The sequence below is a fragment of the Accipiter gentilis genome, chromosome 28 (assembly GCF_929443795.1).
Source record: "Accipiter gentilis chromosome 28, bAccGen1.1, whole genome shotgun sequence".
NCBI lineage: Eukaryota > Metazoa > Chordata > Aves > Accipitriformes > Accipitridae > Astur > Astur gentilis.
The window spans coordinates 21,562,178-21,579,491 of record NC_064907.1 but is presented as its reverse complement, the minus strand read 5'-3'; the positions used below and the strand labels follow the sequence as shown (position 1 = coordinate 21,579,491).

Genomic DNA, 17,314 nt, shown 5'->3' with positions numbered 1-17,314 from the left:
TGTGGTGATTCTCACACATGGTGATTCTCACACGTGGCTCAGCTTCACCTTATTAAAAGATTTCGTGTTAGCGCTCACGGCTGACAGGAATACGTGAGCTCTGCCTGTCCCTGCACCAAAACACCGGCATTTCACCCCAATTCCTGCCCAGGAGTGCATGGCCAGATCCTGCTGCATCCATCACCAAAGAAAAGCCCTTTTATTGTTGCTGGGAGAGACGGGGATGGCACGGGAGGAGTGAGCGGTGGGGAAGGAGCCCACGGGACCCTGGGGGAATGGGCTCGGAGGAGCCGCTGCATCCCCCAGTGCCCCCGGGAGGGGTGGGCGAGCCGGGACCCCCGGCATCTCCAACCCCCATCCTCTCCTGCTACTTCTAAAGCAACACCCAGGAAAGAAACTTAACAAAGGGAGAAGGTGACAGCTGGGCTGGGCTCTTCCTTGTTCACAGTGAATTTGGGGTGATGGAGGAGGGGAGGGATCCCACGCTCACAGGTTTTGCTAAAAAAAAACCCCTCAAACACCCACTTTGGCCTCGCTGGATCTCCTCTGCAGGGGAAGCTTGCTCACACATGATTTAAATCCCCAAAGCATGGTTTGGGGAGAGGGAAGGGAAGAGAAAACCCCTCCCGTGGGGACAGCAGGGAGGAACACACAGGGACACGTGGCAGCCCCACTGGTGAGCTCTGGGATGCTCGGCGGGGCAGTGGCAACACTGCAGAGCTAGGTTTTGGCTCTCCAGGTGATGTTAGACCCTGTAAAATGCTAAAATCAATCCAGTGAGCTTCATCAGCGAGCTGAAATGGGGAAAGTGGTTTCTCCATCATGGCCATGCCAGTTCTGAGGCCACGGGGTCAGAGGAATGCGGGGGAAGAGGCAACTTGTTCCCTGAAAATGCCCCGTGAGGGATTTGTCATCCCCTCCTTCAGCCCTGAAAGAGAATTCGCACTCCAAACCAGAGGGAGGAGGAGGGAGATCAGCACTGCAGGGGCTCAGGATGGGATCGGCCCCTTCCTCCTGACCAAGGACCAGCTACAGGGGATGGGAGAGAGCGGAGGAGAGCAGCGCCTGGGTCAGCCCTGCTGCCGAGGGAGCAGGGCAATGGCACTTCACTTGCAGAAAAGAAAAAGAAGAAATAAAAGCCACACATCGTTTGGAAGAATCAGGCAGGAGCCAAGTGCTCCAGGGGGGGACGGAGCGGCTCTGGTCCCCACAGCCCCTGCCAGCCCCCTTACTCTATCAGTTCCACATAATTGGCAGGGAACATGCCAAAGTGGCCGTCGGGACCGTAGCCACGCCACCAGCCTTCGTCGATCATCTCGATGTTGGTGATGATGTTCTCCGGATCAAATGAGATCTCAGTGTCATCAGCTGGAATAAGACAGAGTGAGGGAGGGGGTTAAAACCCAAGCTGATCCCCGCCAGGGACACACCCTGCCAGGCACGAAGCCCCCCTGCCAGACACCCCCTTGCTTAAAGAAAGGAGTCTGTGACACAGTCAGCTTCCCTGGGGCTGTGTCCTGCTGCAGCCCAAACCCCTCGACAGCCACTTTTCACAGGAAACCAGCAGTTTTATGGCTGGAGAAAGCAAAGGCAGCTCAGCCCCACTGCTGCTGTGAAAGGCTGGGAGTTTAGTAAATTGTAAGATGTGAATATCCAGATAAAACAGGCTCTGAGGCAGAAGGCAGGGGAGGGGAGACAGGGAGGAGAGCAAGAAACAGATGTTAGGGGGAAAAAGAGAAGCCAATGGCTTCCTTCACTTGCTCTTCCAGCTCCAAGTCAGGTGGAAGACACTTTATCTAGCACCCTGCCGTGGGATTGCCCAGCATGATGGGTGATGTCTCCGGTCCAGCTATTTGCAAACAGGCTGCGCCCAGCAAACCCCCAGCAGTTCAGAGAGAAAGCCAGAACTCTGCAGGTCTTACCAGCCTGATAGTCGTAGAGTGCCCGGGCACACAGCCCCTTCCCCGTCAGGTCCGGAGGCTGCTGGTACTCAACCGGGTAGTCATATTTGGCACCGTCAACTTGTTCCTTCAGGAAGGAGAAAGGCAGAAAAGGAGTTACTAGCATGAACAATGCCGTGCCAGGCAGCTCGTGCTTCATTAGCCACAGCAAGGGTCTGCAGTCTGGGGCTTGCCACGCCAACGCACAGCACACAGGGTGCACGTCGCCCTACTCTGGTTCTTGCCGCCGCGCTTGGTTTCCCAGGTGGATCAGGAGGCGTTGCACACTGGGAATTGCAGGAGAAAACAGCGGGAGGGAGGAGTACAACACCATGCAACACCCAGAGATTTAGATCAGCCCCCCCGAGCCTTGGAGAGCCGCGTGCAGCAGGTCCCAGATGCCCCCCCCCCCCCAGAATAAAAACACTGGCTCTGGGAGCTCCACGCGTCTCTGCTAGGAGATAAAGGAGATGAGTGTGCAAACCAGCCTTCCACCAAAGAGTGAAGGCAGCCAGCTCTCTGGTTCGACTCACAAACCGGCACCGATCCTGCAGTGCCTCCAGCCCAGCAGCCGGCACCACAACCAGAAATACTGGAGACCAGCAGCAGACAACCCTTCTGGAAGGCGATCCCTTAGGATCTCTGCTGCAGACAGTGAGCGGTTCATCACCCACACATTTAAGACCATGGAAGCTGGACAAGCTCCAGCTCCCGTTTTCCAAGCACTTCTCTCTCATTTTGAGACCTGAGCTGGCTGCTTTTTACTTTTGTTTCGTAGAGAAAGACTGAGGTGATTGTTCAGCCCATCTCCCCACCCCTTTTGAACCAGCTGGACACTTCCAGACAAATTCAAGAAAGAGAAAATTAAGTATCTTTGAAATGCTTATGGTTTTGTGAGCCGGGGAGGGGGGAAGATGGATGAATAGAGGAGAGGAAACCAAACGGCCACCACATCTCCAAGGGAAACACTGCAGCATGACACAACCCCGCGATTAGATGCTGGAGAATCTGATACAGCACGCCAAGAATAGCTGGGCTTTGTCGGCTCTGCTGGTTTTAGACATGAAAAGAAGGAGAAGGAGGAGAAAGTCCTTTAGCAAAGAGGCTGACAAGAGCCTCTCCCCTTGCCCCCTCCCAGGCCTCCAGGGACGGGGGGCAATGACCCCAGCCAGAGTGGCCCCAGGGCACAGGACAGGTGATGGGGGCTCAGCACCAGCATCTCTCGTTGTCAGCGCTGGGAAGGGATGCGGCAGCATCCCCTCGCCGTGCAGCTGCGGCCCCAGTGCGTGTGAACTTCTGGGTATCTCAGTTTCAGACTGATTTTAGCCCAGGCAGCTGGGCTCCGAGCACCGGAGTGTTTGTACCCAAAGAGAAGAGATGCTCATAAAAGGGTTCCAGACTCATCCTAAAAGATGAGACAAAGCCACATTCTCTCGCGTGAGGATCCTGGCCAGCTCTCGGGTGCCCTTTTCCCCCTTGGGGTCCTCTATCGTCCCTCATGCACCAACCTGAGGGGGTTCTTCATAGATGGCCGAAGGGTCTGGTGGCTCCTCGTACAGATTTGCCTCTTCTGCATGGGAAGCCGGGACGCTTGAATTGTACCCAGAATCTCGCCCTGCGGAAGAAACACGTGGTATCTCACCATGATATCTGTCACCAAAACCTCTCCCTGTCCCCTCGTTCATCCAAATCCTGCCCCAGGCTTAAGTGCCACCAAACCTCCCCTGGGTCTCCTGTCCTGCAGAGGGGACGGGGTCCAGCAAGCACAAACCCAGCTCCGGGGGCGAGCAAGGGTTTAGGGAATGATAAAAAGGACAAGGGAGAGACCCAGGATCTCCGATAGGAAAAGGAATAAGCTTGCTCCAGATGAACCATTTCCAAGCTGCTACTCATGGTGATGCGGAAGGGTTGGCGCAGAGACCTTGGCCGAGAGCAGCATCTAGTGGTGACTACAGCCTGGGGACCGCCAGAGCTCGGCCATCCTTGGACCACAGCTCGTCCCTAGCCCCCAGCTTGTCCCTGGCCCCCAGTCGCTGGGGTGGACGGAAGCAAAAGCATAACGAGCTGCTCTGAAATAACCGCTGGTTTTGCTCCACCAAAGAAAATCTATTTCTGGCCGAAGCATTTTGCTGAACCCAGTCACTCAAGGGCTTTGGGTTTTGACCAGGTACATCTTGGCTTATTTGGAAAAAGGCAGCTTGGAGGTTGTTTCCCAGCTCCCACCTTCCTGAAGCAAAGCTCCGGGGCAGACTCCAGAATGGGGCAGGGAGCAGCTCGGTGAGCTGGGGACAAGCCAGCACAGACATGAAACCACACAGCCCTTCAAGGACAAGGCAACACCTCCATGCCACGCACAGAGACATTCCGGACACAGCCAGCCCTCCTCCAGACTTGCTCTTCCCACCCAAACCACCTGAAAGGGGACAGAGCATCTCACTACACGCAGAGAAAGCTCTTCATAGCCCAACTCCCTCTCCCTGCCTTGCCACCCCAGTTCTGGCGGCGAGGGCAGGGATGCCCGGGCAGATGGGCACTGCCAGCCCTTGGATCCCTGCATCGATGACACGCACAGATCCTCTGGTCTTTACTAGGATGGCGAGACAGCCCTGTCTACCTGCTAGAGCTGGCTGCTGTCACCGCACTCTGCTGCCCAGAGGGAAATCAGTGCGTGGGGGTAGAAAGCCTCCCTTGCTAGGTCTCAAAGGCATTTTGGAAAGATCTGAGGGCAAGCCTCGAAGCCCCTGCAGCGGGAGGTCTGGAGAGGGGCTCTGGGGGTGCACGTAGCTGAATTTCAGCCTTTCAGCCAGGAGATGTCCTCATCCCCTTGGCCACTGAACCTCCTGCTAAGTCTGAGGAGGAAATGAAAGGACCTTTCCACCAGGCAGCAATAACTCTCCTCCTTTCCCAGCCTCAGCATCGCACTCAGCCCTTCCCGTCCCCTCCGGCTGGTGACAAAAGCCTGCAGGTTTCTGGCCTAAAGATCCACTTGCGCTCTGCCGAGGCATGGGAAACCAAAAGAGAAACTCGGAGCCTGGCCTCAACTTGCCCAATTTTGGGGATCCTATTTGGAGAGGCGAGCTGTAAAGCTTTGGTTAGGCGAGGAAGCAAAGCCACGCACCTGCTGCAGGTACTGGAGAGGCTGGAGGGGTCCCCCAAGCAGAGGAGGGGGCAAAGGAGGCTGGGGGAGCATCCCGGGCAGGAGAGACGGGAGAGGCAGGACTCAGCACAGAGTTCACCTCCTTCTGCAGGAAAGGGCTGCGAAGCTTGCCTGGAAAAGGAGTTAAACATGTTGCAGGAGCCGGGCACGCATCGAGGCTTCCAGCCACACGGCGACAGCCCCGTGACTCCCCAGGAATCACAGGAGTTAGTCACCGAAGGGTGTTGTCGGATGCTTTTTGCCTTAGGAGCCCACTGCTCGGTTATCCTCCTAAGCAGGATTTTCCAGCTCTAATCCTGGTTGGGGAAAACAAGTTTGTCTACTGGTTACAGCAATCATTGCAGTCAAGTGAAAAAATAAGACAATATTGAGGAGGAAGAGTAGCTGGAGGACACCGCCAGCCAGGTCCTGCTCTCTGGGGTCTCCATGGTCATTTTTGGAGCACCCTGAATTTCACAGGCATTAGGACCAGCAACGGGGAGGGGTACAATTCAAACTGGTTGCTGCCAGCCTTCTAAGCCAGCGCACTCTCCTTTGGCAGAAGGTAACTATTCGCTGTTATCTCCCCCATCTACGCCTCTGAACGCAAACAAAAGCAAAGCAGGAGAGTTAGGAGGCAAGCCCTACTGGAGTGCAGCAGTGAATAAACACCAAGACTTGCCAGCCTACCCTTAGCCTGTGGGTTTTACCAGTGCCAGGGCATTTTTCTTCCTTTCCTCCACTGAAAAACATCAAATACTAACGAGGGAAATCCCAAGGGATTTCTCACCCTCAGACATCAGCCTTCCCCCCATAGTGACGTTTAAACAGCAAGAAAGACATTTTCCCACCATGGCATTTCATCCTGTCCCACCAACGACTTGCCTACCCAAGAAAGCGTATTTGTGCTTGTATCACAACACAAAAGTGCTTATTCCAAATTAATTCAAGCTACTTTCAAGGAGGTTGAGCTGACTGAGGAGGAGACGTCCATCCAGGGTTATCACGTGTTCTCAGTGACTTCCTCAGCTAGTTTCAGCTTTGGTTTTCACAGTTTCCTGGTTTCTACCTGATAGATCAGATCGGTCTCTTCTAAAGGGACACACTCCTGCTTGGTTCAACCAGTGCAAAAAATTGGGTGGAGTTTATGACAGTCGGGATAGATTGTGACAGTGGTCTCTTTCTGGCTTTAATATATTTGATTTTCATTTAAAAAAATGAAATTTAAGCTTCACAAGTGGAATCAAAATATGGAAAACTTCAGTCTCGGCTGTTAAAACCTGGCGCAGCCCGCAGCAAGAGCCTTACCGTGGAAAACCACACAAGCTGGGTGTGAGACATTGCTCCGCCTATGGCTGAGAACACCGGGTGTGATGAGAGCTACCCGTGCTCAGCAGGAACCACGGCCTCACAAGTAACACACCCGTCCCAAACACATGCTTCCCCCCGTCGGGAGCACTCTCTGCGCACAGATTTACCCGCTGCGGGCACTGGGAAGTGACCCACGCTGCCCGACCCACTGCAAGTGTTGCATCTCATGCCATACCTGGCTGGGAAGCCGTCACCGTGTCCACTGGCACTGACTTCTCCCTCTGCCTGAAGATGTCCCGGGGGTTTACTGCTCTCTGCGCTATCAGCGACGCAGCCTCCTGCGAAGATGAAGAGCGCAGTCAAGGCACGGCAGCCCTGGGGAGCAGCACGAGGTGGGGAGCTGAGCCGACGCAGCCCCCCCAGCAAGGGGCTCGGGCTCCTGGCAGCGTACCTGTGCTTTCTCCACTGATTCGCTTCTTTTGAAGCCCTTCCGCTGCCTGGCCTCGTACTCCTCGGCTTGCTCCTTCTGCAGCACAAGAGAGGGTCTGCTACAGCCTTGGTGGGTGCCAAGCCAGCCCCCTCCTTCCCCCTCCAGCCCCCTCCTTCCCCATCCAGCCCCAAGGACTGGAGAAATGGGAACAAGGAACAGACGTGGTGATGGTGGGTGAACGGGGAGGAAACCCCCTGGATCTGGGAGGGAGATGCAGGAGTTTTGCTGGGCTGAGGATAGGGGCTTGATTTCCTCCAGTGTCCCCAGGCTCTTCCCCAGAAACGAGTCTTTAAACTCTGCTTTCCCCAGAGGCTGCAGCTGGACCGGCCGTCGGGAGCACGCAGCCAGCGGGAGCAGAGATATGAAGTGAGATCCAACGAAATCGAAGCCCATCCGATGAAACCGAGGATGGAGCAAGAGACCTGGAGGACCAGCCCAGGGCACCTCTTCTGCCAGAGCGTGTCCGTGGGTCTTTCCACATCCCCCACCAGCCACAACAGTGCCTGGGGACACCCGGGGTGCTCCTCCATCACCCTCCTGCCCCTGCCCGCAGCATGATCTGCACCATGGCACCCTGTCCTCTCTGTTGTGGCGGATGCGTGAAGAAACCTCACCATGGGGGACAGCGCTGAAGCTCACCCATTGCTGCTGCTCCTTGTCCCTGTTCTCTGCCTCCTGCTGCTGCTGGAGTCTCCTGCGGTGACAACCAACCAATTGGGGTTAACGCGCAGGCAGGACGAGCAGTTTGCTCTACACAGGGCTGCCCTGGCACCTCACCCTGCTGCAGCTACACGGGGAAGACCAGAGGAAGGACATTGCCCCTCACCTCTGGGGCCAGATGAGGAGCCATGGGCCACCCCCGGAGCCGTGCAGGGGGCAACACAAAGGAGAGAGGGGCAGAGCAGCAGGAGCTGCTTCAAACAGTGGGACCAAACTGGGGAAATCTCTTCCTTCAGCGGCATGGAGAAGAGCATCCGGCACGGAGGGGCCGGGCAGACTTCCCCATCCGAGCTCAAAACAGGAAGGCAGTTGCCCACTGCTGTTCACAGAAGTGAGCTCCACCACCTAATAAGGCTCCCTGGGGTCACACCAGGCTTGGAGAGGAAGGAAATCAGCAGAGAGAGCACAATGCCGGTCCCTGCACACGCCACCTCCTCTCTGCAGGGCGCAGAGCCCTGCACCAGCCGGCCCGGACCTCTGGCACCCCACAAACAGCGGCCACAGGTTTCAGCAGCACCCTGCAAGGGGGGGGTGGCTGGTCCTGAGGGCAGGATCTGCAGGCAGGGAGACCCACGGATGATGCTGGACAAGCAGCCCAAGCTTGTCGGCAGTTAGGCCAGGGAGATGATGATCTCTCCACCCCAGGAGCCTGCTGGGGGACACCCAGCTGGAGGAACCCACGGGCCAGCCAGGCCAAACATCCACCACCGCTCCAGGAAGGTGAGCGAAGGCGAAGGCAACTCATTTGCACGTCGGCAGGAGCAGACGGACGCTCGGGTTGCACGGGGGCTATCAGGAGGATCGGACCTGCAGATTGTGGTGCCCGATAGCCAAGGCAGAGCCCCTCCGCATCTCCTGCCTTAAAGGAGGTTTCCTGGAACTGCAGCAACTGCAGTGGCAGGGACCGCAAAGACACGATCTGCTGCTCCCTGAGGAACAACCCTCCGCTGGCAGCACAGGGGCTGGAGCGGGGACAAGGAGCTCGGACGAGGTGGTGACAAGGATACACTGAGAGATCCCGGAGAGTGGGATGGGGTCCGGGCACCATTACAAACACTTGCCAGTGGCAGGGACTCACTTCTGGGCTTCGATTTCGTTGGATCTCGCTTTGTATCTCTGCTCTCGCCCTGCCGCTTCCTGCAGCTCCCGTTCCCGACGCTCTCTCTCTAGCCGCTGCCTCTCCTCCTCCGCTCTCCTCTTCTCCTCCAGCCGGCGGTTTTCTTCATCTTTCTGATGAGAGATGTGCAACAAGTCGTGGGCTTAATGCTGCCAGGTCTGAGAAACCCCCCCAAGCTCTTTGCACGCCATGCCGTGCCGCCAGCCAGCGCGGTGGATGTGCTGGCAGCTCCCAAGGCACACGGTGCCCGTAACGCTTCCGCACCCTGATGGTTCATGCGCTATTGCTAAACCACTGTAAAACCTTGATGTAAAGCAACCTGAATGTGCAGCAAATACAGAGCAGACTTGCCCTGCTGTTCGGTCTCAGAGAGCTGCTTTCAGAAAGGTTAAAAGCCAGCCCCCTCACCCAAATGGAGTTTGCCATCCACTGGGAGCCGGGCTGCAGCCCAGCTCTCTCCCCCTGCAACCACCCCAGCAGCCCAGAGCCAAATTAAGATGACATAAAAAGCAACTTGCTCTTCAAGACCAATTTCCTCCTCCCCCTGTACCCCGAGGCAGCAGGACCTCTGCAGACAGCCTAGCTCCGCGCTGCTTGAGGTCTGGGTCCCTGGCTCTGGGCAGGAGAATCCAGGTTAGAGAGGGAAGATGCAGATGGAGAGGAATCTCCAGCTACATCCAAATGCCTCGTCCTATTCATGGCTGTCTGCTGAAGAGAAGCGGCAGCGCTCACCTCAGCTTTGGCCCAGAAATTATCTTTATTGACTCTCTTGATTTCGGACATTGCATTTGTCTTCTGGTAGACAGAGCCCTGAGGGGAGAGAGAGGGCAGCACATGTGAGTGGTAGTCACTGAGCAATCACAATTCTTGCATTCCTCTGCAGAAATTTGTCCCCGCAGCTTTCTGGCAGCTTTATCCTGCTGCTACAGGTCCGGCCGTACCCTCTTTGCCTTCCTCTGGCAGAGGGCACCCAGTCCCACACAGCCACGGGCCAGCTGGCTGGGTTGAAAGGGTCAACGGAAGATATTTAGCATGAAGAATAATAAAAAAAGACACTTTGTGATAGAATATAAAAGCAAAACCAGCACGGTCACACATTCAGCACAGTCTGTGACTTTTTAGAAGTTACTATAACTTGATGCTTTGCCCCAGACTTTAAAGAAGGGCTGGCTGAAGCCCAATGACGTGCATGTTCCCAAAAATAAGGACTTCCAGCCTAGTTTTCCTCTTGCCTCAAGCAAAAAACAGGTTGCTAAAGTGCTGCAGGGCCCAGGCTGGAGCAGCCAGCAAAGAAGTGACCAGGACACATGGGAAACCTGGCACTGCCACACCAAAGCAGGGTCATGGGGAGAGCGAGGGTCTTGCACAGCTCAGGTTTGCTCTTTACCCACATCTCAGAGCAGGGTCACGCGATTCACAGTCGGAGGGCATGCGCAGCTGAGCTTCTCCTTTGTGCAGCTGAGAAATGTCGCTTGCTTGGTGTGTGTGTGTGAAAAAAACACCTTCCTACAGAACATTTCCATGTAGACAGAAAGGAAGTTGCTGAGATCTCTGTGAAGTGTCAAACTTCACAGCACCAGGGGAAGCCTCAGTTTTCGTTTGCAAGCAGGTCAAAATGCTGCTGCACCGAAATGTCTTGTTCCCTGTCCCTCGGCTGCACCATGGCCTCGGAGAAGCCCCAGGCCTCGCAGATGCTCTGCAAATTTGAAAAGCTGGAGCTTTTGCGTCTCTAAAAACTTGAATAGAACGGCAGGAGAATCAGTCCTGCTTATAAAAGTGGCTGGGCCTATGGAGAGGAGAGCTTAGGCTTGCAGGTTTGCTGCAGGGACATCTCAGCTCTACCACCACCCCCATGCTCTTGCCCTGATTCACTCTGCAACGAATTGGAGAGAAGAACCAGCCCTGGGCACAATCATCAGTGCTTCCATAGCCACGTCAAAGCATGGGGAGGGCGATGTCGGTCCCAGACTGCCCAACTGCGAGGCCAGAGGGACCAGAAATCCCCCACGGAGCCAACTCACCACGGGAGCTTGAGGGCCCGAGTCCTGGAACTTGCTGCTCTCCTTGTGGAAGTTGTAGTTGGCCCCAGAGGCCTTGGCAACCTTCTCCATGATGAGTTCAGGCTCCACGTCCTCCTCGGCGCGAGCGTTGATGGTGACATGAGCCCCCTGACCAGGGAGAAAGCCGGCGCAGGAGTGAGAGTGCGACTCCAGAACGCACCATGCTGCTCCGATAGGTCCCGTCCATCCTCCCGGAGCTCCCAAGGGAAGGAAAAGGGCCCAGGTGAGAAAGAGGGGTCACCGGCTGCTCTAAGATAACGCAACGCTGGGAAAGCAAATGTTTGTTGGGGGGAGAAGAGGCTCGTTTTGCCTCCTCTGCAGTCCCCAGAGCTATTTTTGCCAGCAAGAGGTTTGTGTTGTGAATCAGCTTCTGTAACGCACGCCTGGGCTTATCCTACAGCACAGGGAATATCGAGTGCCAGGGCAGCACTCCCCGGCCTCGCCTGGCCACAGTTCTGCCTGCAAACAGATGCCTCTGTGCCACCCCAAAAAGCAGCGTAAGCCATGCAGGGCGCAGGGTCCCTATGGCCATGACCTAGCCCGGAGCCCACCGATCTGGGGAGGACACAATGAAAAGAGGACCAGACCTTTAGGAAGTTTGCCACAGTGCTGACGTGGTTGGCGCAGGCTCCTTTTCTCACGTCATTCACGCCTTCACCCGTCTGCAAAGAGAAACCATCGGCACCTGCTTACCAGAGAGTCCCATCCCAGGCCGTTTTTATAGCAGCAGCACCTTGATTTAAGTCCGCAAATCATCCACCCTGGCCACGGTGAGGGCTTCACCAGGGCTTACTGCATGGGAAGAGACTCCGCTCTGCAGCAAGCGCTGCCCGGAGGGACATGGCAAGCCTCCTGCCCAGGGACAATGGCCACGCCATGAGGGCTCCAGGCTCCCGCTGACCCTCAAGCACTTCATTCGACCCATCCTAGATGGGTTCGGAGCCATTTATCAGCAGCCTCGCTGCCAGCTGAGTGAGCTACGTGGCCAAAGAGATGTAACGGGGACGTGAATCCTCCGTCCACCTGTGTCCACGGGGTTCGGACTACGCACCCACAGCGGTGGGCACGGTACGTCCTCGGTATTGCAGCTTGGTGGAGGGGATTCAACACGCTGGGTGCCGAGCTTGCGGCAACTACGATTCAAGAGAGAATTGAAGGGAGAAACCATGATTTATCTCCACCAGGTCCCTCCTGGGAAGGGAGGAGGTCTGTCCCCACTCACCCAGTTGACGAGGACGTATTTGGGCAGGCCGGAATTGGGATCCTTCACCCTACAGAAGGCATACATCACCTTCCCGCTGTTGAGCTCCTCCACCATCTCCTCCAGGCCACCATCTGCCCCGGGAGAGAAAGGAGAGGGTGCTAAAGACAAGCAGATCACACACATGTGGTGGGAACGGCAGAGCCCACCGAGGTTGCAGCCTCCTGGAGATTATTCCTGTTAGATTTAGAGTTGTCCTACACCAAGAGTATTTCAGACCCCTCGTGTTTACCCTAGTCCTTCCGTCACCTGCTCGTTTGTGCGGGAGCTGAGCCTCAGCCCGCTCTCGCTCATGCCCCCATCCCCAGCAGCCTTCGCCACCAGAGATCTTCTTCCTCGGATTTTTGCTGTGACAAGCGCAAATCCACGTACAGAAAGATCCCGGGTCTGTAGCGCAAGTCAAGTAAAGATAGAGAAGGGAAAGGAGATGCTCACGTGCCCCGGACTAAACAGAGGTTTTAAGCAGAGCAGGCAGCTGCAAACTCTGCCCACAGTTTCCTACACGAAACCGTGCTGCGGGGTCTCCAGCGAGCTACTCCACTGCCGGAAAAGAGCTCAACGAAGACTGGAAAGGTCCCGAAAAAGTGGCGGAGGAACCAGCTACGCCTCGTTCCCATCCCACCTTCTAAGTCTGGTGGCGGCCATGAGGAGCCCTGCTTCATCAAATGGGAAGTAGACAAGAAACCGAGAGTCTGGTGCAGGGTACGGTCACGCTTGCCGACCGTAGGAGGAAACTCCTGCTCTCACGCTTTCCTCGCTGCTCTTAAACCCACAGGGCCCCTCCAGGCAGGTCTTTGCAGGGGCTGCTCTCAGCTATGAGCTTGGGGACAAAGGAGGAGAGCCCACCTCTGCACAGAGGAAAAAAACATTGTGCAAGGCTCAGCAGAGGGGTTGTGCAAGACGGGCGAGTGATGGAAAGTGCTATGGTGCCCCAGGAACCGCGGCATTGCTCCTGCTAGAAGTGTATGCCAAAAAACTACCAGAAAAGGAGGAAAAACGCAAAAAACATGTGCTCTCAGTTCAAAAATATTCCCACAGACCACGATTCCTCCTACTTTGGTTTGTCTGACCCCTCAAAAGCAGAAAACGAGCTACTGCCTACCATCAAACACCGGCAGCAACTGCACAGCTCAGTCTGTTTTGTTCTGCACTGCAGCAGGACCTGAGATCGTTTTCTTCTCCACTATCAAATATTTATGCTTTGGCTCTAAATTTGGCACAGTGGTTTCCAAGCCCGGCAGAAAAGTTTAAGGCTGGAAGTCTGAAGCCCGTCGGCTCATGAGGGCCGCGGGGCTGGGTGTTTGCCGGGTCAATGTTTAACGCTGTGGCGGCGGGTATGGAACGACACAAAGGGAAGTGCTGGGAGGAGCGGAGCTCTGCGGAGAGGTCAGGGCTCTGCTAACAAGGAGCGGCAGAGTTACACCGTGCCTAACTAAGCAGGGTCCCGTATAAAAACCACACGGGACTTTTAATTTACACACAATACTCACCCAGCAGCTAACGCCTGCAGGAGCCCTAAATTCGGATCTCTTTTCCATACACACCTAACTCTTCGAGAGCGGCAAATCTGCACCTCGGCCCCACTGACAGTCCCCCGCAGCCACTCTCTGGCGCAGATCTGGTGCCCAGGCAGTCACATCCTCTGCAGCCTCCCTGAGGCTCCCTGCAGCCCTCGTCTGCAGCTCAGTAAGATCCTTTTGCTGAACAAAAGGGCCCAGCACGAAACCACCCACCACAGGGGCTTCGCTGGACTCTGCAAAGCTACCCAGAAACGTCTCACCTGATCACAGTCGCTGCGAGCTTTGTAGGTTGTGAGAAACACTTGCAAATGAGAAAGACAGCCGGCAAGGCAATACAGCCGAGCGCTGGAGGATGCAAATCTAGAGAGCAGAGAAACCTGCCTGGATGAGTTGCTTTTGAGCAGCTTTAGCTTTGCGTTGAGAAGCATTTGTGTGGGAATCGGCAGCCAGATAAAAAATTAAAAAAAGTCCCAGGAAGCGGGGAACCAAAGAAAGAAGAGGCACTTTAGCAGCAGCAAGCTGGAATCCCCAGCCTGAGAAAGCTGGCTTTCCGCAGCCTGAGAAAGCTAGCTTTGAAGTGCTTCGTGGTCCTTCCTTCATCCTGTGCTGCGGCCAGCTAGGATCTAAAATACTTCAGGACTGCAAAGTGGTACAAGGACCCAAACTTTGGATCCTTTGGAAAAGAGGAAAACAAAAGGGAAGGAGAAGGCAGAGCCACACATGTGCCTCTCCCACCTGCCACCAAGACTCTTCTCTATTTTCCTTCCTCAGAAACCGCACCAAACACCCCGGTGCTCCCAGACGTGCACTCTCGCCCTCATCCCACCGCCAAGGCCGCCCCTCACCAGAGTCAAGGGGTAAGAATAAACTCAGGGATTACAAAAATTAAATCACCCCTTAGGGAGGAGAGAGGGAGCGAGCACAGTTTCCCACTGCTGGAGCCATTCCAGGCAGAGGCTGGATGCCACCAGAAGGACAGAGCGACAAAAGCCAGCCAGACCTCGTGAGTTGAGCCCTGCGAACAACCCCAGACTCGGCCGGCGGGGCCAGGCGAGGGGGGGGGGACGGTCCCTAACACGCTCACCTCCGGAGCCAGCCACTCGCAGGTCATTGCTGTTGCCTTCATAGGTGAACAGAGCCCTAAAAACAAGTCAGGAGCAGAGGTTTTCGCCGACCCAGTGAGAAACGTTCACCCCCAAACCTCACACCCTGACAGCATCTCCTCTCGTGCACCAACTCTTCTGGAGCGCACACCAAAATCTCCCCCATGCTCACGGTCCCCAACCAGGGTGTCCACACACCCCCAATACCCCCGATGCACACAGCTCCATGGGGCTCCCCACCCCACACACCTCCTGCCCCCCATCCCAGATACTTCCTGATCCCCCCTACACACCCCACAACCCCCCCAGACACCCCACACCCCTGATCCCCCCTATACACCCCACACCCATCCCACAGGCACCCCCCACTCCCTGATCTCTATACATACCACCCCCAACCCCCCCGCTTCCCCTACACACCCTGCACCTCCACTCCAGACACCCCCACACCTCTGATCCCCCCTGTACACCCCACATCCCACCCCCAGACAACCCCATACCCTCGGATTGGTCCTTTCCACCCCACATCCCCACCCAGGCACCGGCCCAGCCCTAAATCTTCCCCCGTACACCCGCAGGCCCCCCCAACTCCCTCCAGACACCCCCCCAGCCCTGACCTCTTCTATACAACCCCCACCCCAGACACCCCCACACATCCCGGTTTCGCTTCTACCCCACCCCCTCCGATCCCCCTACACACCCCAGACCCCCACCGCAGACCCCTGCCAGACACCCCGATCCCCCCTATACACTTCAGAACCCCACCCCAGACCCCCCCCAGACACCCCGATCCCCCCATACACCCCAGACCCCCCCCAGACATCCCGATCCCCCCTGTATACCCCTCATCCCCCCTATGCACCCCACAAATCCCCCCCCCCAACACCCCCCATCCCCCCCCCCGGCACCCCCCAATCTTCCCTTGCGGACCCTCCCCCGCCCCTCACCAGTCGGTGGGGCTCCCGGCCGCCACCACCCGCCCGTAGGCCTCCTGCAGAGCCCGCCCGTTCTTGCTGAGGTTCAGCGCCATGGCAGCGCCCGCTCCCGGCCCCCCCCCGCGCCGCCACCGCCGCTCGGCCCCACCCACCGGCCCGCCCCACCGGCCCTACCGGGACCGCCCCGCCTCCGCCCCGCCTGGCCACAACCACGCCCCCTCCGGGGGAGCACGCCCCGCCCCGAGGCGCCCCGCCCCGCCCCGCCCCTTGAGCAGCAGACCACACCTACGAGTCGCCAAGTCACGCTCATGGAGCGTCACGCCCCGTCCCGGGAACTCCCCGCCCCTTGGACCCAGAACGCCACGCCCCAGAACGGCCACGCCCCACGGGTGCCCCGCCCTCTCCACCCCGCCAAGGCACGGCTCACTCCGGCCCCCACGCCCGGGGACGCCCCCACCCCAGGGCAGACCTGGGGGCGCCGCCAGCCTAGCCTGGCCCCACATCCCGCACCCCGAGACACCCAAACAGCACCCCCACATGGCCTCCATGCCCCCCTCCCCCCCATTCCAGGGAGCCCAACGCAGCCCCCCCAAACGCCAGGTCCCTCTGACCCCCTGGCCAAGAAAATCCGCATTTCCCTGGATTTCCCCCATTTCCCCACCCGGCGAGCGCAGGGGGGACCTGGGTGGGTCCCCGAGCGTTGCAGCGGCGTTGAGCCCGGAGCTTTTTGGAGTGCAAACGCGCCTCGGTGTTACCCCAAATCATCAACATTCTGCTTTTTTTTCCAGGTAAAGCACTAGTTTGGCGTTCAGAAAGGGGGATATTTTTGCAGATTTTTCTCATGCTGGGCATGGGGGGGGGTGTCCCTCTTCTCTGCCCCCCCCCCCCCCCCCGAAGAGTCACCCCAAAAATTAGGTGCTGTGGGAAGGGAAGGGTTAGGAACTTGTTGAGTTAATCCCCCTGCTTTGGGGATGACCGTCTCATCCCTCCCCGCCTTGGGGATGACTGTCCCCCAGGTGTGGTGGCCTCATCCCAGGGGGCCGCGGGGTGGCCCCAGCACCCACAGCTGACAGGAGCTGGATGGGGTGGGGGCGCAGAGGTGGGGGGACCCCCCATGTGGGGTCGGGAGTGCTGCTGCTGCCGAGGCCGGGGGTGCCACCCTGCGCCCCTCACCCGCTCCGTGCCTCAGTTTCCCTGCTCGAAGCAGGGCGCTGAGACCCCCCATTTACATTCGGGGGTGGGTATGGGGTAAGGTCGTCTCCCAGCCGCCCCTTGGGCACAAGAAATCCCAGGGGGGCTCAGACTGGCGGGGGGGGGCGGGGACGAGGACGACACAGGAGGTGGCCTCATCCCGCCCTCGGCGGGTGGGGGGGGCAGGTACTCCCAACCAGGCATGCCCCCAGCATGTGTTAATGGGCCATTTGCAGATCGTCTGTCCCCCCCAGCCCGACCGTGCCCTCAAGACAAGCCCCCCCCCAGCCCCGAGCCAGCTGCCAATCTCTGGCTGGGGCGCTGCCCCCCAGCTGGGGAGTGGGGTGCGCGAGGGATTTTTGGGGTGGCCCTCCCGGCTGCAGACCCCCCCCACCACCCAAATTCTTTCCTGCCCCATAATGGGCTTTGCTCTGAGCTCTTCCTCCAAGCCTTCCTCCGCACTCAGGGTCACCCTAAAGGGGGAGAAGCTGGGGAGGACATGGAGGCAGGAGGGTCTCCCCAAAAAATCT

At 57.5% G+C, this 17,314-nt stretch overlaps 1 protein-coding gene across 2 annotated transcripts; it reads right to left on the bottom strand.

Moving 5' to 3' along the window:
* Window positions 1-176: 176 nt before the first annotated feature.
* Window positions 177-15,710, bottom strand: DBNL (drebrin like). Of its 2 annotated transcripts, XM_049830727.1 has the most exons (14): window positions 15,606-15,710; window positions 14,640-14,695; window positions 11,997-12,109; window positions 11,362-11,436; window positions 10,736-10,882; window positions 9,447-9,524; window positions 8,676-8,827; window positions 7,517-7,571; window positions 6,839-6,913; window positions 6,623-6,725; window positions 5,059-5,208; window positions 3,449-3,555; window positions 1,923-2,028; window positions 177-1,368 (listed from the first exon to the last, which is right to left on the bottom strand). In XM_049830727.1, exons 1-14 carry the CDS (start codon window positions 15,686-15,688, stop codon window positions 1,229-1,231), a joined length of 1,440 nt encoding a protein of 479 aa, XP_049686684.1. In that variant the 5' UTR covers window positions 15,689-15,710; the 3' UTR covers window positions 177-1,228. The 2 variants fall into 2 exon arrangements, with proteins under 2 accessions (XP_049686684.1, XP_049686685.1); XM_049830728.1 differs by lacking the exon at window positions 5,059-5,208.
* Between the last annotated feature and the right edge of the window lie 1,604 nt (window positions 15,711-17,314).